Genomic DNA, 26,205 nt, shown 5'->3' with positions numbered 1-26,205 from the left:
CCGCCCTCCCCGCGCGCGGCCTCCTGGGGGTCGTAGTCCGGTCCCGCCTCAGAGCGAGCCGCATCCCTCCCCCGGATGTGACGTGACCACATCTCCCGTCGCGTCGCGGCAACGTCACTTCCGCAAACAGGATGGCGGAGTGCTGTGCTCGGTGAGTGGTGCGCGCCGCTCCCGCACGGCCTGGCGGCGCGGCCGAGCCCGAGGCGGCGACGCGAGCCCCGCTCCGCCCCGCCCCGCCTCCTCGCGCGAAGCGAGCCGCGGCGCGCCGCGGGGCCTCCGCAGCGCGGGCGCCTCCCGTGAGCCGTGGGGCCGAGGGGGCGGGGCTGCGGCGGCCTGGCGCGGCGGGCGGGGCCCGAGGGGCGGGGGGAGGAGCGAGCAGTGCGGAGCTCCCCTCCCCCCCCCGCCTCGCCTGCTTCGCCAACGGGCGGCAGGAGCGCCGGAACTACTTGTGTGACGTTGAGGCGGCTCGCGCGTCTTCCGTTGCTGCTGAGGGGAGGGCCGTTTAACGGCCCCCAGCGGCTCCGCCGGCTCGTGCTCGTCGCGCCTCAGAGCCAGCTCGCCCGCTCGGTGCAGCCGCCAGGCCTAGCGCTGCTGGAGGCCTCCACGGCCTACCCCGTTAACGGGGCGCGGGGGCGCTCTGCGGTTCCCGCCTCTCCTTGCCCCATCCGACTTCACGAGCCGCGAGTGCAGTTTCCCCCCGTTGTTTGCCTTCGCGCTTTGAGCACTTCAGCTTTTCTTACGAACTAGCCTGATATATCACTGTGAGCACTATGTTTTCCTATTGGCGGTTTTAAAAGTTTTGCTTTTTCCTGAGTTTAGGCCAGAAGAGCAACTGATATAATGCTTGGAACAACTGAGTAAAGATAAGAAAGGATGTGTTTCTTGGAGAGCGTTAGAAATAGGTGCAGTATTTTAGTGAAATATATTTCTATGAATTGTACTTAGAGGTGGTGTGCGTTGAGGAACGCCTATCTGAGGCCTGTTTATGACCCACTTAATAGGTCTTTTGAAGCCCTAGTTGGGAGATGTAAGCCTGAAGACAGTGAAGCTTTTGCATGCCCTTCAGCAGACTGGTTCTAAACAGAAAGTGTTTTGTAGGTTACATTTTACTAGAGGGACAAAAAAATGAGGGAGATTGCAAACGTGAAAAGACAAAAAGCTTTGCAGCTTTGTGAATAAATAAAGATAGCTATGAGAGATTCAGACATGAAGAAAAGAGGTATGTCTTCATTGGTCTTATTCTAATGAGAGTACTTTGGAATTCCATGTATTTTGTTTGGCTGTCTTTACTAAATTTGAAACCTGTGTGTTATATGTCATCTATGTAAAAGGCCTATCTTATTTTTTTCATAATGGTATGATTGAAAATCATTACAGTAACTAAGTTGAATTAAACAGTGAAAACAGTATTTTTTTTCCTCTGTAGATTTCTGTTCTGATCAACAAACAAAGAGGTTAACGTCTCAGAAAAATGGCTGATTTAACCAAGATAGAGGAGCAGGAAGTTGAGAAGAATTTGTCTGAAGAAGCAGAGAAAACGTCTCGTACTTTAGAGGAAGATTCAGGTATCAATTTGGAAGGCAATAGCTCAACTTCAGGTACAGGGCACTCGACTGAAAATGAAAAAGAAATTGTTAGTGATAATCAGGACAACAGAACAAAAAAGAGGAAATTAGATGCTGAAGATGAAGCTCCTAGGAAAATAGTGAGTATCGTTTGTTTTGAACTATGTTCAAATTCTTGTTTCAAAGCTCTGGCCCAATAAAAGATTGAAAATATTTGCCCTAAGCATATGTGAACCACTGTGAACTATCAAATGTCAAAATTAATTCTGTGGCTAGCTTCCAAGCAAAATAACAGATGCAGAAGCTGGACTCCACAAAAGAGAAAAAAAGGTAGTAATTAGAATATTTAAAAGTCTGATCTCAGAACATGCTGGGGATGGAAATGAGGTCTAATTCTAAAATTGTTGTTCTGTCCCCCATGTGGTGTCAGACTGATAGTGTAGCATAGGATTTACTAGTTTTCATCCAAGTCATGCATCTTGAATTAGTATGTCTTGTAGTTTGAGTCATCCTGTGTGTTAGTTTAGTTGTCTGTGTATGGAAGATATTTTGTCCTTATTCTCCTGAATAGGGTATAATCTATAAAATTCTAGAAAGTGCATCTTTTGTGGTATAATGTTAATATGATTTCTTAAGAAGATAAAAGACTGAGGCTTTACAGATCCCTGGTATTTCATTTTGTTTAAGGCTATGTATGTGAGAACAACTGAAAATACTTGTCTTTCTAACTGGGAGGGTGAAAAAGGGAAATATTTTGTGCAAGACTGTTTTGTATTATGTATGGACTTGTAGAAATTGATATTATAATGTCTAGTCTAATTCTGAGATTTTGGGATATTTAAGTATAATTTGAAAATATATTTGATCTCAAGCTTTGCTTCACTGTCAGAATTTTTTCTGGATTTTAATTTATGGCCACATAATCTGGTAAACCAAAGGGTGCTCTTTGTTGTGGTTGAAGCATTATTAAACTTTGCATCTTTCTAATAAGGAGCAGTTTTGGCATCAGCTTTAGACTTGTTATTTAGAATAAATTGTTATTTGTGTAGCATAGGGATGTAGAGAGGTGATTGCTTTGGATGCAGCTGCCAGCAGTCTAGATGTTATTGCTAGTGGCTGTTTGCAACTGCATTTGAAACAGCTGAGGTATGTTCATGGATTGTGTGAATGCCTCCCACACTTGTTGTCAAAGTCAGGTGTTCTAGCTTAAATCATCTTCATTGACCATTCAAGGAACTGTCTGTGCTTTCACTGAAAGATCATAAATAATCAAAATACTATTTACTATGGCTCAGCTGTGAGAACAGTAAAGAGATAATGGGGGTCATAACTATTCTAGGTAAGTATGTCTGTGTATGTTTTGAATGCAACCAAAGTTATCTGAAAAATACTGAAGAATTAATGTAGTATATAAAAGTCAGTCAAACCTTCTTTTCCCTCGGGAAACTGCTGTTTTAATGGTAAGTGTCTGGATGCTGACTTCTGTAGTGGATTACTGTTGGGAATACTGTTTTATTTTGTGAACTTACAGTGGCTGGAGCTTTGTGGGATGTGCTTGTGAGTTTTTCCTGATGAGAATCTTTTATTTATACTGTTATTTCAGATGGTTTATCACGCCTCGCACAATTTGTGTTAGTTCTCTGTGTTGTGTTACTTCGTAATTTATGTGTAACTTATTTTTTTTTTGCATGCTATGCATAGAACACAATTATTTAAAAGGGGAGAAGATCTTAAGAGGGTGATTTCCAGGTACAGAATACTTCTCTGTATCATATGGGACAAAAATATCTTGGACTGATTACATTAATGGCTAAAATAGAGCCGTTTTTAGCTAGCTGTTAAGAATTAAAGGGAGTACTGTCATCAAGCTATTGCTTACGCTGGTAAAGGAGAGAAAGTAAGATAGTTAGACTCTGGAGTTACAAGTGGTCTGTTCAGAGCTTTAGCATTGTGAACACTCATTTAATGGCTTTGAATAAGCAAAATCAACAGGTTGGCATTTTGGATAAATTGGCTGTGTGTTCACTTCTGTTAGGTGTAGATACTGAATTTCAGATACAGGATTTTTGAGAAAGCTTAAATCTGAAAGAATTCCTAGAGAAGATACATCCTCTTCTTGAATACCTGTTTTGGGGGGAAAACAAAACTAATTATTTGAGTCATGGGAGTATTTTTGAAGACCTGGAACTTAAATTTCTGTGGATGAATGATGCTGGGCATAATCCTTTAGAAATTACTTGAACCAATGGAAAATGAAATTAAATTTCTAAGGGAGTTGTCTCTGCTGTAATTGAACTACTGAGGTCAGTACCAGGGCACATATGGGAGATGTCTGTATGCAAATAAAGCTGGTAATCTTCATTTCATTATTTGTTTACTTTCTTAAATATGTAAAGTGAACATATGTCTTTTGATTAAGTGAAACAGTGTTTTTTTTGTTTTGTTTTTTTTTCAATCTCTTCTCTTCCTCATTACTACAGCATGAGATAGGCCATGGACAAGCTGTAGCTGCGCATTATAATGAACTTCAAGAAGTTGGATTAGAAAAACGCAGCCAGAGTCGCATATTCTACCTCCGAAACTTTAATAACTGGACAAAGAGTGTCCTCATTGGTAAGGTTCCTTAACTCGTTGCATTAGAGTATAACATAACAATGTAGCTAATATTAGTACAAAAATATAACTATGTTCTGCTTTCTGATGCTGACTTTGATACTTACTTTGTGTGTGTTAATACAGTAGGATCTTCAGGTGGAATAAAATAATCTTTATATAGCTTCATTTTGCATCTTTGTGTTAGTGTCTTATTGCTGGAGTGCCAAAAATCCTAAAGTTTCAAATTAAATCAGCTGACTTGAAAACTGCAAAAAGTTCATATTTAAACTTTTCTTCTTTCTGCCCTTTTCAAACCAGAAAGGGACAGCTTGCTTTAAATCATGAAGAATTTGTATATATCAGATTGAACTATCCTTGTTATTTAAATCCATTGAAATAATTTCTTAGCATTTCCCAAGGCAATTTGTCTTCAGGTCCAGATTAAGCAAAAAATTTGAACACATATTTTCTATGTTACTCATAGTCAATGTTTTTAAAAGATGAAGAAGTAGAGAATATAGTTATTGAGTAAGAAGATATAGTAGCTTTTTATTAAAGACATTGTCTACCGTTCCAGGAATCTAATTCTAAAGTGAGGAAACAAACACATCAGATACCTCCAAACAAAGAAGAGAATTACTGGCAGAGCACCATAGACTCACGAAGAGGGAGCTGTGCCAGGGGATGTTGGCACTGTTTGCCTTAGCATGCTACTTTTTGTTGTGTGGTATCAGAGCAGATAGAGGCAGTATTTAGGTTTACATAAATCCATTTGTGAAGCCTCTGTTGAAGCCTTTTAGTCATAATGAATTTAAATAGTGTAGCATTATAGTGCTTGTATCAAAACATATTTCATGTCTCTTAATGCAAAGAAAAGTTACTAGGATGCTGGTATGTTTTGCATAATACTTCTGCTCTGAATGATGTTGCTGTATCTGGAGAGAATGGAGGTGGAAGAGAAAAATGAAATTGGTATGTGAAAAACAGCCAAGAAATATCTAGTTATTGCAAGGCCTAGGAAAGACTGAGTAGAGAACATTCTGCACGTCTGTATTGTGACAGCAAGAAAATGTTGCGGCTGATAAGTTGTTTTGCTTACATTTCCTTGGTGTTCTTGCTTCTGCAGAATACTTTCTCATACTTTAAGGTAAAACCTGCCTTTAGTATAAGGATAGTGAAAGGGAGCCCTATCTTTTACTCACACATACATTATTGTTAAGAAACTGTAAGGTTTTGCTTTTTATGCCAGGGACAGTTCAGAGTTCAAGTCACACTACATGTAAAGCACATTAAGTATGGAAAATATTCATTATCTTTTTTGTAGTTTTAGGACTTTGTAGTTGTTTTCATTAGTAGTCTGTAGAAAGAGAGATTCAGCTCTGTAATATCAGGAGGACTTATATGAGAATTAGGTTCTGAAGTATTTTAAAATTCTTGAACTCTTTAAGATTCTTTATACAGGACCCTTTAAGGATCTCTGTACAATAAAACTGAATTATAGAGGCCTGTGTATGCATTCTGTCTTTATTTCTGTAGGTGAATTTATAGACCGGGTACGACGGAAGAAGAATGATTTAACTGTTTTGGATCTAGGATGTGGCAAAGGTGGAGACTTACTTAAATGGAAAAAAGGCAGAATTAAAAAACTTGTCTGTACAGGTAAGAAGACACAATAACTTTTCAGGAAAAGTACACCAGTGTTTTATGGAAAAACCAAGCACATCTCTTGTCTTTTATTCCTTCCTTTGTTAATAAGCTCAGAAATGCAATGTCATACCTCTTGTTGCAAATGGTGTCTTTGTATTGAAAACATCAACTTTATTGCCAGTATAAATATAAGAACCACTGTTTTTTTCTGTGTAATCAGCATTCATTTCAACTCATAAATAGAAGTATAAGTAAAGAAACACAATTGCCAGCAATTGTCTTTGTGTTTTGCCATATCATTTTCCCATGTCTAAGCTTTTGCAATGTTTTTATCATTCTATAAATACACATGGAAGAGTTAACATTAAAAAAAAAGTTACTGTGTTATGAAAAAAAGTGGTCTTTGATGCTACCACCAACTAAAAATTTTCAGAATCAGGGGAAGAGTTGAAAGCAGATGAAATAATCTTTTGCTTAAATGAATTGTGTAGCTATTGGGAAGGAGACACTGTCTTCTCCCTAGGTGAAAAAGCACTGTAAGAGTGGTCTGGGAGAGCAACAGTTACTGTATAAATTAATTGCTCACTATTAGTTTTAAAACTATCTGAACTGTTAATATTCAGTGAAATGAATGCCTGAGATAGGAACAGTCTTAAACAAAAACAGTTTCCATGAATATATCAGCATATATCACAAATCATTGCATTTCAACATCTTTTATATTTGTAAGAATATGAAGAGCTTTCACTACCGTTTTGAGGAACTGAACTGAACAGGGAACTGAACTGTTTAATTTGTTTAGGACTGTAACTTTTTACTTAGTTTTCCATCTTTATTTCACACAAAAGTCATAGCTGAAAGATTTTAAAAAGCTCCCATCCTTAAAGGTGCAAAGAAAGCCTCCAAAATCTGAAGTAATAAGAATTAGGTGACTAAGTGCTGTTAGCACTGTCTAATATGAATTAGCTAAAACAGTTCAGTTCCCTAAAATTCTTTTCCTGCAAGTTGTAAATAAAACTTCACATCTGATCATAACTGAAGATAACTTATCCATGCCTTAGCATGTCTGCAGTGTTCAATAATCTTTCCAGTTCTCTTGCTTGAGGAGAGTTTGCATGTTTGTTTGTTTATTTTTAATAGATATTGCTGACATTTCTGTGCAGCAGTGCAGGCAGCGGTATGAGGACATGAAAGCAAGATGTCGCTATAATGAACATATTTTTGATGCAGAATTTATACAAGCGGATAGTACCAAGGTACAGTTATCATGCTTTATAATACGTTGGAGGTTTGTTGCTCTTACTTTAAGCAAGTATAGGAAGTGATGATAGTGCTGCGATGTTTTGGGTGTGCTGCATAGTTTTAAGATCAGATTATTGCACTAACATGGTTTACAGTTTTTTACAGTTCCATAAAGCGGAGTTTAATGTATTTGGTTATTGTTTTCCTGTGTAACAATTTTGCAGCTTGAATGTCTACTTCAGTTAACAAATCTGATGCTTTCAATTTCTTTCACCTGACAAGGAGAAGGGAAGTAATGCTTATTTTTAAGTGTGTGACATAAACCATGAGATGTTGGTAACTGGTCAATGTGTCTTTATGCTGGAGTGAATGAAGGACACCTTGTGATTTGACTTGTACGTTTTGCTTATCCCAGTAGTTTTTCTAGTAGCATTTTTACTCCTGTAATACATATCTTTAACACTTACATAGTAGAGTAGCTTTCTTAGACTGTATGAACCAGGTATGGAATACATTGCTGAGGCTTAGGAAACTGTCTTCTGCCTGGCACTGCATTTGCTTCCTGGAAATGAAGTCTGAGTGTGCCCTGCTCACAGGCTGAGGGGAAGAGGCTGGCTGGTTCCAGTGTGTTGATGGCACTATCTTCCCAGCCTGACGGAAGGAGTTTGTGGCTTGAATTCTTGGTTACCTCCCCTTCTAAGGAATCCAGCCTGTTGCAGGCTTCCATATGATCTGTTTCTTGACTCAAAATTGCGGTCAGGGAAAGAGGAGAAAGCCTTGGACAAGGAAAAAAGAGATAGTTTAAGTTTGCTCTTACAGCTCAGTATTGTATTCAAGTGTATTGTCTATTATGTGCTCTGTTCTGTCTGTCTGTACACACAGAGGTTCATCTCCCTGACTTGGTATCTCTAGCCTCTATTTTATGTAGACACAGTGCAGAATTTCCCTCTTGCAGGTTGCATAATTTCTCCCTTCTATACACCAGTTTCCTGTATCTCTCTTTATAAAAAAGTGGAGGAGTGGTGAACATGATGTGAATGGTAAGGGCTGGGAGTCATCAGATGGATAGGAAGTCTGAGAGAGAAGAAAAATGTAGGTAGGACAGTTAGGTATGAAATGTAAGTACAGAATGCATATCAGGGGCTTTGGGGAAAGTTTGTGAACTCCTGTGTTGTTTATCGTGCCTGCAAAGCATTGTATAAAAGGAAGTGTGATCAAAAAGGTTGGACTACTGCTGGGATACAAGGTCAAAGCATCATGGCAAGCTTTAACTTAATAAATCCCAAGACCTCATTCTCCACTGTTACTAGTTACTTGGATTAAGAAAGGGAGTACCCGTGTATGCATGTGTGTATGAGAATAAAAATGACTTGGAGGCCAGGCAAGCTGCTATATTTAAAACGCTCACTTCTCCCCTAGTTGTATGTTTTATGGATATTTTCTGAGCAAGAAAAATGTCACTTCTGATTACAAATTCTTGCTAGACAGAAATTTCATTTTATTGTGGTATTTGCTTCCAGCTAAATTGTTGCTGGTTGTAAACCCTCAACAGCAGAATATCTTTGGAGACTGTTAGGTAGCCGTTAGTTTTTGTTTTTGACCTTTTGGGTGTAGAGATGAAGATACTGGACTGCTTTAAAAAAAATGTTGAGTTAATGATAAGTTTGAAATGTGTATGGGTATTGTTGTTCCCAAATGTTCTATGTGGTTTTCTGTATAGCCCTAGGCTGCTTAGTCTCATCTCTGATTGCATCCTTGTTGAAGGTGTGAAGGTAGGGGGTGAGAAAGGAAAAACTTCAAAGAATTATGGGAGTAGTGTGTTTGTTGGAAGAATTAAGTGAATCATACTACTTCTTTAGCTTCTGGCACTTATTTATTTATTTTTTTAAAATCCTTTTCAGGATCTCCTGTCTTCCAAATATAATGATCCACATATGTGCTTCGACATTTGCAGCTGTCAGTTTGTTTACCATTATTCATTTGAGACATATGAGCAGGCTGACATGATGCTTAAAAATGCTTGTGAGAACCTCTCTCCTGGGGGGTATTTTATTGGCACGACTCCAAATAGCTTTGAGCTTGTGTAAGTACTTTCATTTTATATTAGCCTTTCAAAAGTGTGTGAAGCATTATTAAGTGATAGTCATTCTTACAGTGTTCTGATACGTTTGTGCAAAATAACCCCAATTTTTTTTGCAATGATTTTGGCTTCTAGTCAGGAAATCTCATTCATAAACATGGATCAAATAGGTGAAGTTGTGCTAACCCTTGTCTTTTGCACCCAAGGCTCTTCTAGGATGAGTCTAGTTCCTCATATGTAGACTTGTATTGATTTTAAATAATGACAAAACAGGCACAATCTGGAGAATAATTGTTAGGGTTTTGCTATGGTAATTCCAAGAAAGCCTGCCTCTTACCTGTAAACTGCTTGAGCTGAAGTTTAATTTGTAGACCTATTTAATCCTTGGTACATTGTGTAGGAATGACGAACTGTTAAAACCTAGTGTACTTCCTTGCTTGATTTAACTATTTTAATGTCTTATTTAGTAAGAGGGCTGGGAAAGTACAAAGATCACTGAACTCTGTCCTGTGTAGCACTGTGAAAAATACTTTCTGATCTCTTTTGGATTATTTCTCTGTCTGTATGATTTAAAATCTGGTCAGTCAGTTATTGTTTGTTTATATTTCATTTTATAGAAAAAGACTTGAAGCTTCAGAAACGAATTCATTTGGGAATGATGTTTACAATGTAAAATTTGAGAAGAAGGGAGAATATCCCTTGTTTGGCTGCAAGTATGACTTCCACTTAGAAGAAGTGGTTGATGTTCCTGAGTTCTTGGTTTATTTTCCGTTACTGGAAGAGTAAGTTTAAAATTTTAATTCATTATATAGTGAAAACAGTGAAATGTGAATAGCAGTTGTTTAGCTTGTGTACCATTGCACAATACTATCAGAAAATAAAAACATTTTTGATTTCTTAGTGTATTTTCATTTTTTTTGTTGTTGCTGTAATTGGAGAAGTTCCTCGTGTTTCTATCCAACAGTTTGTATAATCTGGCTTCTGACCATTACACTCAAATTGAAGGTGCTCTGGTCAGAAGCTATGAAGACTTATACTAACTTTCACACAGGAATTTCAGTACCTGTTGTGCTTGATACACAGCCAGCCTTTAACACAGTCATCCTTCTCTTCCTTTAATCTTAACTGTTTTTGGTTTCATTCTACCTCTCCTTAGTCTGTTAGAAAGTCCTCTTTTGTATCCTTGTCAGCAGTGGTGCCTCTTTCTTGTCTGCGCTAAGCTTTTTTGGATATTTAGGGAGGATTTTTCCTACAACTTTGATTTTCCTTCTTCTGCATTTACCTCAGCTGTGAGCATGCATTTTTCTATTACCTCTATGTGAACTCAGATTTGGCTTCCCGGCCTACCTCCTTCTGAGGTATAGTTAATGTTTCCGTGCTGTGTTCCTCCCTGCACTGTTCAAGCTCAGTGTGGATGTAACACCAACAGTGAGCTTTCTCTTCAAATCTGTATCTTTTCACCCACTTTATTTTAGATCACTATGAAAAATATCAGCATCTGTTGCTGAGACCTGTAACTTCAGTGTTGTTTGACCACTGTACCTTTACATGTAATTTAGATGTAAGGCACTAAATCTAGTAGAAGATTGATCTCTTAACATTTCTGTAGTAGCTGACGTGGCACAATAATGATACTGCAGGGGCAATAACTTTGTTTATATGGAAAGTCAGATGGAACTTACGAGCTTTTGTGTGTTGGAAGAAGAGACATTTTTCTACTGAAATGTTTGTATTGAATTCTTTGAAGATTTTTGTTAACTCTGAAAGGCACAATTTATGGTTCTAGTGCAGGCTCTTTTCATCTAAACAAATTTAGAGAGAGTGTAATTCTAGTGAATACCATAAGATGTCACTGTGACTTAAAACTGGTCCTTTGTAAATATAGTGGTAGTAATTTTGTGAGTTCCCTAATTAAGCATATTATTTTGTCAGAATGGCGAAGAAGCATGGTATGAAATTAGTCTACAAAATGACATTTCGTGAATTTTATGAAGAAAAGATCAAGAATGAGGAACATAAAATGCTGCTAAGGAGAATGCAAGCCCTGGAGGTAAATACAGCATTAGTTTATTTCATTTAAATAGTCATTTACATCTTGCTGATTATTTGTGCAACAAACTGAAATTCTTGTGAACATTCTGCAGTTAATTAAAGATTATCAGTAGAAGAGCTAAACTCCTGTGGCTAAAAAGCACAGTTCAATTTTGTTGGTAAAATCTCAGTTTTGGGGGAAATTTTTTATTAGAATAGTAGGCAGAAGAACACATTTTTTGCATTTATTTGGCCAGGCACGTCTGCTTCTGTTTTTTTTAATATGCAAACCCAACAATCGTGTCTGGGTATTATAGTGATCCATCTGATATAGTGATATCTGAAATCCAATCTTTCTCATCAGATGGAGACTGAAAACCAGATCTTTGGTTTTCCAATCAATATTTCTTGCACAAACTTAGTAGAATAAAAGAATAAGCTGTATTCATGTAAGAAAATGGCACTTAATTGCAACTGAACTTATATTTTTGCCCAGTGCGTCAAGTTCTTACACTGGATGACTTCAACAGATTTAGAGACGCTTTCCAACAACGTTTCTGAGACTTTTTTCTTTCTTGTGCTTCTCTTTGCTTCCCTCCTCCTTCAAACAGTTGGAGTTTTCAGCATAAATGTTCAGTTGAATATCTGTTGGCATATTAAATGTCATGTGGGCTGTAGGTGGACTTTATTGCCCTTTTTGACTCTGAAAGGGACAGTGCTCTATAGGGGCTCATATTGCCCTATAGAGCAATAGGTCCATATTGCCAGTAGCACAGCCTTTTACCTGTCAGAGAATTGTCTTAAGTTAGTGGCCACTTACTATCAAGCACTGCATTGGTAAGTAGAGACTATTTTGTGTTAACAAATCTTGTATATAGTCTTGAAAATAACCAGATGTATACTTTTGATTATAGCTCCAGTGTTTCATTCAGCCATATTAAACATTCCATTTGAAATCTTGCAGTTGTCCAAAGCTCAGTTCTCTGCACTTCTGCTTAAGAGATGTCATTTTGTTCAGTTGCTGTTCTGGAAGGTTACATGAAGATAATATTCATGATGAGCTCTACATGCAGAAGAATTTTTCTAGCTTATTCCATCTATCCTATTTCAGAGGCATGATTAGAACTTAATTGATAAATCCAGAGCATCACTTTTTCTGGGAAGTAGGTAATGTCGTATCCAGTCATACAGTTTTTTTAAAGGAAGCATCTAAATTTAATGTCCATCTATGTAAGTTCTGACCTCCATTTTGTGCCATGTTATGATAGACCTTTGATTGATGTGGTCCATGTATCTTACTACCTAATCAATACCTGCTTTTTTTTTTTTCTTCTTTTCTTTTTTTCCCCTCCCTATTATTCTTCAGCCGTATTCTACCTTTGGTGACTCTAAGCTTGTTTCTGATAAACCTGACGATTATGAGCATGCAAAAGAGTTTATCAAAGATGGCAAGGCAAAGTTACCATTGGTAAGTTCCTTCTTACTTCACTCGAATAAAGCGTGTTTAAAATTTAGGTCCTAATCCTGCAGACGTTTGGTATTTTCTTACTTTGACTGCAAAAGAAAATTGGTGTCATTATCTCTGTGGTATGTGAAAAATTACACAACTGCAAGGCTAAAGAGTTCACCTGATATGTTCCCCTTTCTCAAAGAATCACATTCACTAAATTCTTAGCTGTTAAGAGACTCGTAACAATACAAAAGGATGTTTTACCGTCTTCCTTCGCAACTGCTCTAACAGTCCTTAATTTGAAATACTTTCTTTGGTTTCTGAATCTTGACACTATATATTTAAAGCTTTTTCTTTTCTTTTTTTCTTTCTTTTTTTCCCCTTATTTTAATCCTGTGAAGTAGAGGTCAGTTGAAAATTTTCTTCATAATGCATGTATTTGAAATCTGGATTTTTTTTTTTTCATTTCTCATGTTTAGCCAACTGTTTCTCTTTCTGAATGTCTACACTTGGTTTATGACTATAGTTCATAGTATCATAGTATCATAATTCTTTTACTTCTGTCTTTAATGGAGGTCAGAGTGGGTTTTAGATCATTTGTCTGATATAATAAAATCCTTTTTTTTCTAATTCTAGTCCTGCCTTCAAGAGGATAAAGTATTTTTCTTTCTTCTGTTGTATGTAGCAATACATGGCAATCTTGGAGTCCATTGGACGCAGTTTTAACAGTTGGATCTTATTTTTAACATCCTCACAGTTAGCCAGTGAACAAACTGCTCTTTCATTATGACTTTTCAGCCAGCTCCCTGTCTTCCTTACATGGTCTAGTTGGGAAGACTGTATCAGATTCTGAGAGTTTCATAAGATTTAGAGTAAAAGTGTTGAAGGTGAGGTAGGGTGTCTATTGCTTCCTTTTATGACATGGTCAAAAAGAAGAAGTCTTAGTCAATCTTAGATTGATGTGATTTATTCCTAATTAGCTCATGTTGATGTTTTATTATGTATCAATGGTTTGGTGTTTATAAATTCTTTTATTTTAGATTTTTAAATTTAAAGATTGGTTTATATATATTTTTTTTTAAATAAGTGATGTGCTCACCCTTCTGCATTCCAGAGACTGAAACAAAAAATAGGAGTTAAATGTTTCAGCCTATTTTGTACTGGTTGTTTACAGTCCAAGTCTTAAAATAAGGCTAGTTGTTTACAGATTTTTATGGGCTTTTGCATGCTTTGCAAGTTATGATTCAATACAAAAATGAGTGAAATCCATTTTTGCTTTTAAATGAGCATGCTAGCACTTTGTGCCCTTCCTTGGGCGAGGGGACCCCAAACCCCTCAAACCCAGAAGATCTCATGTGTGCACAAATCCTTTGTGAATATCAGCTTTCTTATACAGCTGTAGTGGTCTAGCTCTGGCAGCTGGGCCGTTCCCAGCCTTTCACTTTCCTGTATTGATCTCAGAATTGGTTAAGGGCAGAATGGACAGGAGCCTGCACAACTGCTGTTTTGGGAAGAGAGCAGAAGGCAGTGTCTGCTTCCCCCAGGAGCTGCTCCTGTTTATTTGTCTGTTACCTCTTCATCTGTAGCCAAACTAGCTATGCAAGGTAGCATATTGTTGTGTGTTTGCCAGATGGAAACCTTGAAGAGGCTTGGTTCAGCCTGTTCATGCTGCGTAGTTCTTGATAAGCAATGTTGGCTCTTTGTCTGAACTTTAGGTCTTTATGTGTTAAGATTCTCTGACAAGAAAGAATTCAGTTTGGAGCAATAGATTTATTTTTTTAACCATTGATTATTTACTATTCATGTTTTGAATTCCTGAAGATACATGCCTTCTACTGTAAATATAAAAATCCTACATCAAGAGAGAAAAGAAATCCGCTGTCTGTATTTGAAATCTAGTAGTTCTAAAAAGCAAATTGCTACTTTTAAGAAATATGCTTAAGAACATGAGAATGGCTGAGTTGGACCAAAGACTTCTTTTGCCTGAGTGTTTTTCTTCAACAGTTGGCGAGTAGATGTTGCCTAGGAAGAAGTGTAAGGCAGTAGTATGTCCCCTGGCAGAGAAAAAATCTGCTTGAACAAGCCTCTTTCTTTCTTTTTTTTCTTTTTTTTTTTTTTTTGCTAACTTTTTAAAAGAGAAATTATTTGGCCAGGATTAACCAATGGATAGTTTATGGGCTAAATCATGCCCTCAGCAAAGGCTCAGGAGAGCAGAGTGAAGTGACCAGAGCAGAAAATCAGCTTGTTGTTTGTCACCTCATGTTTCTCAATTGATAGGGTAAATGGCAGTAGCTTTTTTTATCTTGAGTGCTTCCCCTGCTGCCCTGCTTGTGTCTGAAAGGCCGGGCTTAGGAGTAAGTTTCTTAGGGCTGCAAGGCAGATTGTTGTTCACAATTTCTAAGCTCTGTTGGAAGATGGTATCCTACAAACAGAGCTTTTTGTAGGCTGCAGGGAGATGTTAGGTCAAGGTGGGCAGTACTCCTGGGGAAGGTGGGTAGTCCTGTGGCGTATGTATGGTCTCTTCCTGACCTCTTCATGACTGTTGGGGAAGAGGGGCTAGAGAGTGGCTTGAGACAGGAGGAGTCAGACTGATAATGCTGTAATGGACCTAAAGTGTCTTCAAGGTGCAGTTTCACAAGACTGTTGGCTCATTTTGCTATACCTACGTAATTTAGGTATTTTCCATAATCTGGAGTATCCCAATGCCCTGTCATCCTAGATATTGGAGTTGCAAGTGTATATGGTCTACAGTAATGCTAATCTAGTTCCTAAATAGGCAGCTAGTATGAGTGGTTAGAAATTGGTGTGTGAAACATTGATTATTTCTGAGTTAAATCTGTGTTTGTTTTTTTTCCCCTCATTTTCTTGTTTAAACTGCCTGTTGTGTCCTTTCCTAGGGAACTTTGAGTAAATCTGAATGGGAAGCAACAAGTAAGTACTGTTTTGAAAACTCAGTGTTGACTGAATGACTGGGATGAAAACTCTAAAATACATAGGCTTTTAATTCTAAAGAATACGTAGGCTGCAAATTCTGAATAAAATGAGATATTTTGTATTATTCAGGTGCCCAAGTATGGATTAGTTAGTGTGCACGTTTCAAGAAACTGGGGAAAAGTAAAAGAGATTGAAACTTTGCTATACTTAAGTAGGTTCTAGCATGCAAACTTTGAGTATAAATGTAGTTTGGGGAAGCATTGTTTAGAATGTAGGAGAAGGGGATGCCACAATTAAAGGATTATTTTGGCAGAATTAAAGGGTTTAATATAGTACTTCTATGCTTTTGTTTGGTAAACTTGGGTATTATACCATTATCACTCAAGTAGAAAGCAAACTTTACTTGGGATATATGTTCTTCAAAAAACGAAAAATCTGTATTGGAGAGACAGGAAATGAAGTTTCTACTTTTTGCCTTTAGTGATCAATACACTTCAGGAAGAAGCAGTTAAAACATAGGTAGTGAAAAGGTATTTAGTGGCTTGTTTTTTTTTTTAATTTTTGTTTTTATGTTAAAAGTCAGTGCCTCAGACACTGAAAAGGACTTGATATTTTTAAATACATTTCGAATGCTGTGAGCAGATGTGTTATGGGAAACTTTTGACATTGGGTTTTTCAACTGTAAATTTAGTAAAACATAAGGGGTTGAGAAGACTGAGAGTAAAAATTTTCTCCCAAAAAGATGGTTACTAACTTCTGTGTAACTGCAGCCAACCAGAATTTGTATTTTTACAGATAGCTATGCCAGTTGTGCTGTCAATTTTAAACAAGGAAACAAAAATGCTGTTTGATTCATGAAAGAGAATGTTAAGTGTTTTTTTTTTCTTGGTATAGAAAATTATTAGATGATTTTTAAAAAGGTATGAATCATAAAGGTAGACATTAATCCAGGAATATAAAAGTGTTATTTAAATCATGAGTCTAGTTGGAAGGGGCTTTTTATGCATTTAAAAGATAAATGATTACTGTATTTCAAAAGTAGTGTCTTTCTAGAGAGATCTGGAATACGGTGCTTCTGATGGTTAGGAGATGGACCCAGTTGGCCCATTAAGTGGAACCTCACTTTGCTGTGCTGCTGAAGAATGTACATCAGGCTTGTCTAGATCGGTTTTCCGTGTACCTATGGCACCTTATCCATTAAAACAAAAATTGAGTTCATCTGGAAGCCTGTCAAACTGACCTCATGGTCTCTTAACAACCGATTAAACTTCTCTGATATGAAACGTAAGAGCCTCTGACATGGCAGGCACTGTTTATATGCTAGGTATCTCCCCAGGGTGCTGGAGTAGTCTTTGAATATCTGTTTCTAGATTGATAAACGTTTTGGACTTGAAAAAATGCCATCTAGTGTTTATAAATGTTTCTTCTTTGTTCCTGCTACTTCAAGAGAACAAAATTCACCATGAGTTTGTTCACTTTTTAATTAAAAACGAAGCCGATCATTCCAAACCTATTTTTTTTTAATGTGTGTATAAAGGAGTCTTCAGCTTAAAATTATGTATGACCTTTCATGCACCAGTGAATGTTAATTATGTATAGAATGGAATAGTTATGATTGCATGCTGTTTGTGAGTTGCATTCACATTTCAGTAGTGTCATTAACTAAAGTTAGTGTTATATTAACCATATTAACAGTATTTAAAATATTTTGCTTTTATGCATGGCTAGCTCCATCTTGAAAATAGGCCTGCAAACTGAATTACAAATACGCTTGAGTCGTTTTAGAATTCTCTTTTGAGTTTGAACGCTAGAATTACTGATTAGAAAACCATAGTGATTTTTATTATTTTAGTAATCTGTTAATAAATTATTTGATTAAAATGGCAGCCGGTTTTCAATTTGAAAACTGACGTGAGTGGCAGAGGAAACAAAGTTTAAAAACTCCATTTTCTTTCTTAGGTATTTACTTGGTGTTTGCCTTCGAGAAGCAACTGTGAAACTTCATATACTGGATGCAGCAAGAAGAGATCATATCCATGTGCAAGTTGGAATGGTCTAAAATCCATTGTGGCAACTATTTTTTTATTTTTATTTTTTAATTATCAGAAGTGTGCAGTGCACTACCAAAAAAACGAGAGCAAGCTCATGATTCTGAGTTACATTTGCCTGTCTGTGACAGATGGACTTGTGTGTGTATATATAAGAAAGATTCAGAACCAGTCTTTTTAAACATTTGTAAGTAGTCTGCATGACCTCAAAACTCATATTTGAATTTAACACAGCTTTATGTTCCAAACAAATGTTTTGTTAGTACTAGTATGTTTGTGACTACAGGCCTGATCCTGCACTTCCTAAAGTTGATGGAAAATGACTGTTGATTTTTGGTGATGCAGAATGAGGGCCTAAGTATTGTGCTGCAAAGCTCAATTAATTCATAATGAGATATGTTCAGACACGTGGGGTATGTCTACATTGCATGCAGGGCTAAGTGGCAAATAATACCTGAGTCAATTTGAGTACCTCTATGCTGTGCTCTGGCCTGCAGTGTAAATTTACCTTAGTAGTATTCAAGGTGTAGTTTACATGGCAAAGTTCCATGCTGTTCTTGTTTTTTGTGCTTGCTGGTATGTAGTGTCACTTCGTGGTGTTTTCAAGATTAAATTGGCTCATTTTGTACAAAATGTCTCGGAAAGAACTAAATTTCTAAAGATTTAAATCTCCAAGTCATTCTTCTGACTGTATAGTAATCAGTAACAACTGCTGAACCTAGATTACTGAGCATTTTCTATTACATTAAAGACTCTCGTGACTCTCTTTGTAGTTTTAATGTTTCCATTGTTCATAGTTTACCACAGAAACTTCCTAGATGGATCTTTTTTCCAATATAGACGTGTTTCTCACTTTTTCACAAAGTTTCATGGGCTTCTCAGGAGGATGAGCCGTGGTGGTGGTGGGGTCCTCAATGCAGTCCTTAAGGCATTAGGAATGCACTTGAGTAATGGATCATGATCTAGAAGGGCAACCTGTGTAACACTTCAGGATACTGGTAATTCCTTCTGGGAGGGATGGTTGTGCATGTACGTGCATGCACACAACTCTCTACATGTGGATAACAATCCCCAAGTCAGAGCCAACAAAATTTGTTCTGGAAACATAATCTAGTCATATCAGTAAGTAAAATTGTAACTAACTACACTCCTACTGCTGAAGTCTCTAAGAGCTGGCACATGGATTTCCACTGTGATATTCTGCTTTCAGCGTGCCTGTAGCAGCCCAGTAGTGGCTGAGCATGAATACTTTCTTTAATTCTCCCCTCACCTAATTTCCTAAAAGTAGCTTTTTGCTGCTGTTGCCTAGTATATGCTAAAACATTGAAGGTATGTATTTTGCAAAACTAATAAACCTAGGAAAGAACTTACATTTCCATTAGAATTAAGCATTCAAATTATTTGAGTTTGTAGTTGAACAAGCTTCCTTGTCTAATCAGATCATATTTTTTCCATCACAATTCTGTTTTTTTTTTTTTTTTAATTCTATAGAAAATCATCTGTAAACTTCACCAGGGCAGTGCAATCACAGTCAGTACTGCTACTAAAATTGAATAAACAAGACGCTTTATGGGCTGCTAGAAATAGTACTTATAAAACTAGCTGAAAAATGCCAAATCTTTAAAAGTGCAGAAGTGTTTCATTGAATTTCATGTGTGCATCAAAACTAGATCTGTTAGACTTCTTAAATTTTATTTGATAATATATTGTACTATTTTTGGAAGAAATCATAATAATAGAAGCAGGAAGAGGGAAATACAGTGAAGTGTCTTTCCTGTTTTAGGGCAAATTTCAGCAATTCTTGATATAATAGTACCTGTCTTCTGAATAGAATCGAATGGCTCCTCAACAAAACAAAGGAATGCAATAAATCATGGCCTTAAGGATTGCTGATGTGCAAAGTAAGAGGAGAGTGCCAAGGTCCTCTCCGTTGGCTGATTTTGGCAATAGAACGCAACCACTAGAAATGAGAAAGGAGAAGCAGTGCCTGAAGTTTGCTGCAACTTTTAAGAAGTGGTTCAAATTCACTTTATGTAAAACTAGAAAGGGCAACTTCAGTTCAGTTTACTAATTGTCACGTAGCTGCCACAACTTAAGTGTTGTGAACAGGAGCTACAGATCTATAACCTTTTTTTTTTTTTAACTCCTGTGATGGTGGACAGAGACAGTTAGGAACCCAGTTGTTCAGCATATAGTTGATTTGGAGAGCCAGTGTAGCTGAAAAATTGTTTGCACTTACAGCTTTAAATAGGGTCTCTGTCTCAGGAAAAAACTCAATTCTCTATAAAAGGGGTATATAAAATCCTGTTTTAACTGATTGCTTGATATATTCAAGAGAATAATGTATCTGTGTATCAATACTAGGCAACCTATCCCTCCCCCTTCTCCCCCCAAATCCTTATTACTTTGGCAATCAGTGGATTGCAAAAGTGGATGCATTATCTGCGTCTTGATCACTCTGCAGATGTTTTAAATTTTAGTGCCTTTAAAAAATGTGGGTTTTTTTTTTTTTTTTTTGAGGTAAAGATGGAAGACTTCAGCTTGTTCAGAAAACAAGTAGGTGTCTGGCATTGGCAATTTGTCCTAATTCCCCCCCCCCGCCCCCCCCCCCCCCCCATCTGTCTGTACTTTTGAAAGAGATCATTCTGTATTTTATTCTTTGGTCCATTAGTTGAAGTTATCAGTGTGGTTGCCCTAGCAATCTACAGTACAGGTAGTTGTTCCTTATGGGGCTTACAATATTCTGCAACCTTACAGCAAAACTCAGTAAATTAAACCTTGTATTTGTGCAGCAAGGGTGTCATGCTTCAGTGGGTTGCTGCTACATTAATGCCAGATTATAAGGGTTTGCGTTAGTGAACTACACACCAGTGTAATAGAAATTCCTGCAGAGGTCATAAACCTGTGCTTTGTTTTGTACTTAAATTTTAAGCAAGAGTTTAAGGAGGCTTGTTGCCTGGTAGAATGCACTTGACTGATGTAAAAAGTTAGGCTTGCTTCAGATCTTACATGTTTTCCTGTTAAAATATTTGAATAGTTTAATTTACATAATGAACATCTCTGTTCTTTGACCAAAACATAGTGCTTTCCTTTTGAGTCATATTCTGTTTAATAAAGGACAATCTCATCTAAAATCTGTTTTTATTAAAGAGAGTAATTATATGCTGTTTTATAATTGCGAAACTGTATTTGTAAAGACTTCGAAAATAGTTAATTTAGGGAAGATTAAGATGGGTAGCAATATTATTTAAGACATCTGTAGAATAATCATGAGGTTGATAATCCACTTTTGCAATCCACTTATTGCCAAAGTAATAAGGCTTTGGGAGGGGGAGCGGGGGCGAGGGGAGGAGGGAGGGAGGGAGGGAATGGCTTGCCTAATACTGAGCAGGATTAATAGTTGCCTGGTAATCTCAGTCCCCAGAGTTCATTGCAAGCTCCAGATGAGAGCCTCTGCCTGTAAGAAAGTGGGGAAGAAAACATCTGTATTGTTACTTCTGGAAAATCAGGACAGTTATTTATGTTCATAAGTACCAAGCACAAAAATCATTTCATTTAAGTTGTTTTTGAACAAAAACCTCATTTGAAATCTTAAAAAAAAAAAAAAAAAAAAAAAAAGTTGTATGAAAGCTGAAACTTTGTGCTGATGACATTATAAATACTTTGTACTGGACTAAAAAACAGTTATCCTGTAGTTTAGTTTTTTGCACCTCCAGTGTGTAGCATTTTACATTTGTGTACATGTGCTGGTGGAATGGCTTTCCCTCATCTCTTTCAGCATGCCTTTTGAGTGTTGTATCGCTGTCAGATTTACTGTTCTGACTTAAATATATTTCTGCTAGTTAGAGAACAGATGTAAGGCAGAGCACAACAAACTTGATAAACGGGTTTTTGGTAGGTTAAAGGTTTTCTGATGGTGCATAATTCCTATTTTGATGGAAGCTGCCATCCCTTCATCTTAATAAAGCTGTATCTCAGAACTGTAGTCTTCTATTTGCTTTAATGTGTTTTCCAACAACTGAAGTTCACTTTCATGGTAGGTTATTTGAATATATAAAGGCTGACTGATCTGCACTATTAATAGCTGAAACTTAAGTATAAGATAATCTCATAGTTCACAGGCCATGCTGTTTCAATAGCCAGCTTCATAAGAGTCATGCTACCTTTCACAGTCTTACAATCTTGTCTAAGTTCGTGGAGGCAGTTTCTGATATCCTGTGATAAAAGAATGTACTTTTGGTCATGTCCAGTAGGAATTACTTTTTGCAAAGACCTTAGTATAAATTGTGATTAAACTGGAAATTTGCTACTCTTTACAGTGGAATGCACATGTCCACAAAGTTCAGAGTAACAAGGTTTTAAATTTAGATTGATACTTCTTCACCCTCCTGAATACTGGATTCTTTTCTTAACATACATAGCTTCTTAGTAAGATTACTCAGCTGATGACTCCTGCTTGCCCCCAACTAATAATGGTTTCCTTCTCAGTTTGTACTGAGTTTATTTAATTTGACAGTGAAGTAATTATTGTGTCTTTAAGCATTAGAATTGTTTTCATTTGTAGACTTAAAATTTTACACAAAGGTACATGAAATAGTAAACGCAATCTTGATTTATATGTAAAATATAATTTAAAAAATTAATTTTTATAGTCCAAAGATACTGCTCTACAGAGTAATAATTTTACGGTAACAGAGTTACTCTGATTTCTTTGGCGCAGGTAGTCCATTTCTTTCTTAGGTTCCCTTGCTTCTGACATCTTCTAGTGTCTATCTCTGCAATGGGCAGCTAGAACTGAAGCCTGCTTCATAAAAGAGCTGTGAGTGAGCTCAACAAATAACGGTAATTACAAGGTTGGAAATTGTTGGCTTCCTTGTTTAATTGAATCTTTTAGGAATTATTAATTTCATATTCATCTAGAAGTAAATCACTGCTTCCTCTTGAGAACAACCTTGAAGAAAAAAAATGGATTGACTGAAGAATGGGTAAGGCCTTCTGCACCTTGAATATAATGGTATGGAATGTTGGGCCACTGAAACTGTGGAACCAGAGGTGGTCTGCACCCACCAGAGGCTTTTGAGTGGAAAATATGGAACCTCTAATTATGATAACATAAGATTGATTACATAATATACCGTCCATTTAATGCCATTTTAAGATGATGGTGCAAAAAGGAGTAGTCTGAAAGGCAGACAAAGTCCTAAGGTTGCCCTGAAATCATACATATCGGTAACTAGCTTGAATTTGTCCCTTTGCTTGTGGATTATATCACCTATGTGCGGTATCATAACTTATGCATGTCAGATGCTGTCCAGACTTGTGAAAGAAATAGTTTCTGCTGTGAAGAGCAGTCTTTAAACCAAAGGCAATGTGAACTGAGGTTTTTTTGTAGTTCAGTAAGAATATTTTGGCAATTTGTAGCAAGACAGTAGTATTTTATATTGGCATTTAAGAACGTAAAAAATGAGTGTATTAAAGATATTTTATGTAACTGTTGCAACTGCATAACCACATCATTACCCAAGAGCCTAATACTACAGAAAATAATTATATGCATTAGCCCTTGAGACCAGATTTTTAAATACCAGAGCAACAGGTGTTAGCCCAACATCTGAGGCAGAAAGATGAGCAGGAGGCAAAGAAACCCTGCAAGTGTTTGAGGAAAATCAGAATTTCAGGTCTCCAGAGCTCTATCTGTAACACTTAATGAATCATGCCTTCACTTCTACATTTATAAAGGCAAAACCTTGCTCTCAGTCAGAGCTCTATAGCAACCAATAGTTTACTGCTAAGATGCAATGTATGCCAGCACGGTTTTGTATACTAAGGTCATACATGTTTTTTTCAAGAGCCTTTAGACAATAACTCTAGTTTCTATGGAGTCTATATGGGACACTTAATGGGTGCAATAGCCCATTTATTTTCTGAAGATAACTGAATATGTGCATGTTATTTACATCCACTTTGATGCCTTTGAAAAGCATGTGTTTGTTCATCAGTTGAAGCTTTTTAGCCCTAAAATTATAATCCATTTTTGATCAACTAAAGCACTGACATTTATGTAGAGAGCAATGACAAGGCTTCCTTGTAGAGCATTCACTAAGACCATAGTCTTTAAGCAGTTCACCTTGTGCTGTGAGACAAAACTTTGTTCTGTTGCCTGGGTTGCTTTGCAGAGGATTCTACAAAGAGCTAGTAACAAAAAAGATTTCAGGTCTCTAAAATTGGACTGAAGAGGACTCTGAAGTATTTGGACTTGAAATTATGATCCCCAAATCTCCTGCAAGAATCTCCTCCTTTTCCTCTCCCTTTCTTTTCTTTTATTTTCTTTTTTTTTCTTAAGTGTAGCTTTTCCTCTTCTGTCTCAGAGTTCCTGAAAACCCTAACCCTCTAGGCTTGCTAAGACTATGGAGGCAAAAGTGTGTTAATGCGTATTTATACTATAAAATTTATACAACTTCAGCTGAAAGATTATTTCTTTTAGTCACTGGAATCAGCAATTAGAAACTGAAAGGGGGGGACTAGCTCAGATTAGTGCAAGCATTTATTAAGAAGTCAAATAAGCAATAGAGAAGAATTTCTTAGACTCTTGTTTACCTGAGCTTAATAAAGTGTGAGATAATGAATTTGGATAGATTGCTTATTAACAGGCTACAGCTTAGTCAAGGGGATCTGTTGTCATGAACTACCAGAATGAAGTATAGATGTCTATAAAAATGTCAAGTTCAAGCTGACGCCAAAGCTTAGAGATTAGTTTATAATGCTTTTGTAATTTGTAGTGAATAGCTTTTACGAGTAAATAATATGCTATTCAGTCCTGCTGTAATTAAAGAATGCTAATAAGACATGGCAGGCAGTACTGTGCTGGGCAATTATACGAGTGCATTTAATGACATAAGGCAGGCAGCAGAATGAATGCAGGGTAGACCTACAGCCTAACAACAAAAGCTCAGAAGTCTGGGAAATACTGAGCTATACAATCATGTAGGACAACCTTATTCATAAGTAATTGAATTCTGATATCTATTGGTATTCTGACAGACACAGAAAGTGCAAAGTGACTAAGCAAAGGCTTTGAGGAGTATTGCACACAAAATATTTCTGGTCTCCCGGCCAGTCTGCTGATTTGGTCAGAAACTGGTTCACAAGCTGCAACAACATTACTCTTTTAGCACTGTTGTAGATTCATTTAAAGGTGCTAGGTTCATTTTCAGGTGCTAGTTGTGTGCTTCTAGATACGTAACTGATTTTTTTCTGCCTGTACCAAACATCAGTAGTTAATAGATTCAGGCTGGTTTGTTTGTCTTGCTCAAATGCATTCATTTATGTTCATATTCAGTACTGGTAAGATGCTGTCTGTAAAATTTCACCTCGGTCTTTGATAGAATGACATTCTCTCAGGTCTGGTTTTCCATCAGGTAGAATTGAAGCTTGTCTTTGTCCTTATTTTGCCAGAAACGTGGGTCTGTGAGTTAATTCTTTGGACCATGCCTAGAACAAGAGCCAGAGGAAAAAAAAAATGGTCATAGTTCAGCCCAACTGTTGTGCCTCCTGTACCCATTCTGGCTCAAATCCACACTAAAAAGAGCTGACAAACCATGGTCTGTGTAAATGGTCAGAAATAGAAGCAGGGTGGGGACGGAAGAATGAAGTCAGTAAAAATTAAATGTGTACTTTCCATCAAAGTTTATTCCCAATCCTCTTTTAAGTTCTCATAGTTATTTCCAGAGGCCAGAAAAGTCGAGAGGAAATAGGTCAGTCAGTTCTATCCTTATGAATCAATTTAGTCAGTGAACATTTTTTACTGAATGAAGGATGCAAGATATTTAAGATTGTGACTCTGCTTGGAAAAAAAAATAAAGCTAGGGAAGATGCTCTGATCTTCAGGGAGCCCAAGCTGTTGTCATCTGAGAATCTCTCGCTGTGGACTGGTTTGTACTTACTGTACTCTCCAGCCACATTTGTACATCTCCAGCTTGTTGATGAAAAGTGGAGTAGCTGCTATAGAACAGTCTCCTCTGGCCAGAGGCTTGCTAAAGCTCTCAGAGGCAGTCCCTTACTGAGGCAAGGCATCCTCAAATTGCAGTGTTGGAGGCAGCAGGATCATCTTGAAATAAGGGGAGAGAGTATTTCCTTAATGTTGGTATATGACTTTCTGTATAGCCTCAGATTTGGAGGCAGCCTTTCTCATGTTAGATGCTGGCAGTAATGAGAGTTGTATGGAGCAGAAATAAATGGAGGCTTAACTTGATTGATAAGATTGGTAATTAGTTCCATAGAAATAAAGTATGAGCAAGGTACAGTTTTATTGAGGGAAGTAGCGTAAACCTCTAGATATTTTTGAATAGATGTGTGCCACAATAGAAATTCCTTTTACTTTCAGTCTTAAAGGTATGACAATTGTGAAATTCCTTTTTTATTTTTTTTAATCTAATGAGTCCATATTTGAACTCCCTTAGTCTTTCTAAAAACCTTGGGCTAGTGCATGCTACTAGGATGAGAAGCCATATGGAAGGGAGACCAAGTTTCAGTCTGACTTCCACTGCAGTCAGAGGGAGTTTTCCCATGGTCTTTTATAGTTTGCACCTATGTGCTGACTAAGTCCCACAGCTA

The 26,205-nt window shown here is 37.2% G+C and overlaps 1 protein-coding gene across 2 annotated transcripts; it reads left to right on the top strand.

Annotated features, from left to right (window-relative positions):
* Positions 1–102: 102 nt before the first annotated feature.
* Positions 103–18,358, top strand: RNMT (RNA guanine-7 methyltransferase). Of its 2 annotated transcripts, none has more exons than XM_062570078.1 (11): positions 103–151; positions 1,427–1,705; positions 4,046–4,178; positions 5,697–5,819; positions 6,948–7,063; positions 8,951–9,132; positions 9,747–9,911; positions 11,062–11,179; positions 12,527–12,628; positions 15,508–15,541; positions 17,504–18,358. In XM_062570078.1, the coding sequence occupies exons 2-11, from the start codon at positions 1,472–1,474 to the stop codon at positions 17,539–17,541; spliced, it is 1,245 nt and encodes a 414-aa protein (XP_062426062.1). In that variant the 5' UTR covers positions 103–151; positions 1,427–1,471; the 3' UTR covers positions 17,542–18,358. The 2 variants fall into 2 exon arrangements, with proteins under 2 accessions (XP_062426062.1, XP_062426061.1); XM_062570077.1 differs by lacking the exon at positions 103–151 and adding an exon at positions 497–761.
* Positions 18,359–26,205: the final 7,847 nt, after the last annotated feature.

Source organism: Rhea pennata, chromosome 2 (assembly GCF_028389875.1).
Source record: "Rhea pennata isolate bPtePen1 chromosome 2, bPtePen1.pri, whole genome shotgun sequence".
Lineage (NCBI taxonomy): Eukaryota > Metazoa > Chordata > Aves > Rheiformes > Rheidae > Rhea > Rhea pennata.
The sequence above is the reverse complement of the archived record's forward strand: the minus strand, read 5'-3'. Positions and strand labels throughout refer to the sequence as shown.

What these genes read in the sequence shown, in the direction of transcription:
- RNMT (XM_062570078.1), top strand. Translation starts at nt 1,472, where the DNA reads ATGGCTGATTTAACCAAGATAGAGGAGCAGGAAGTTGAGAAGAATTTG. An exon ending in TAAAAAACTTGTCTGTACAG is followed by an intron (nt 5,820 to 6,947) that starts GTAAGAAGACAC and finishes TATTTTTAATAG; the next exon opens with ATATTGCTGACATTTCTGTG. An exon ending in TACAAGCGGATAGTACCAAG is followed by an intron (nt 7,064 to 8,950) that starts GTACAGTTATCA and finishes AATCCTTTTCAG; the next exon opens with GATCTCCTGTCTTCCAAATA.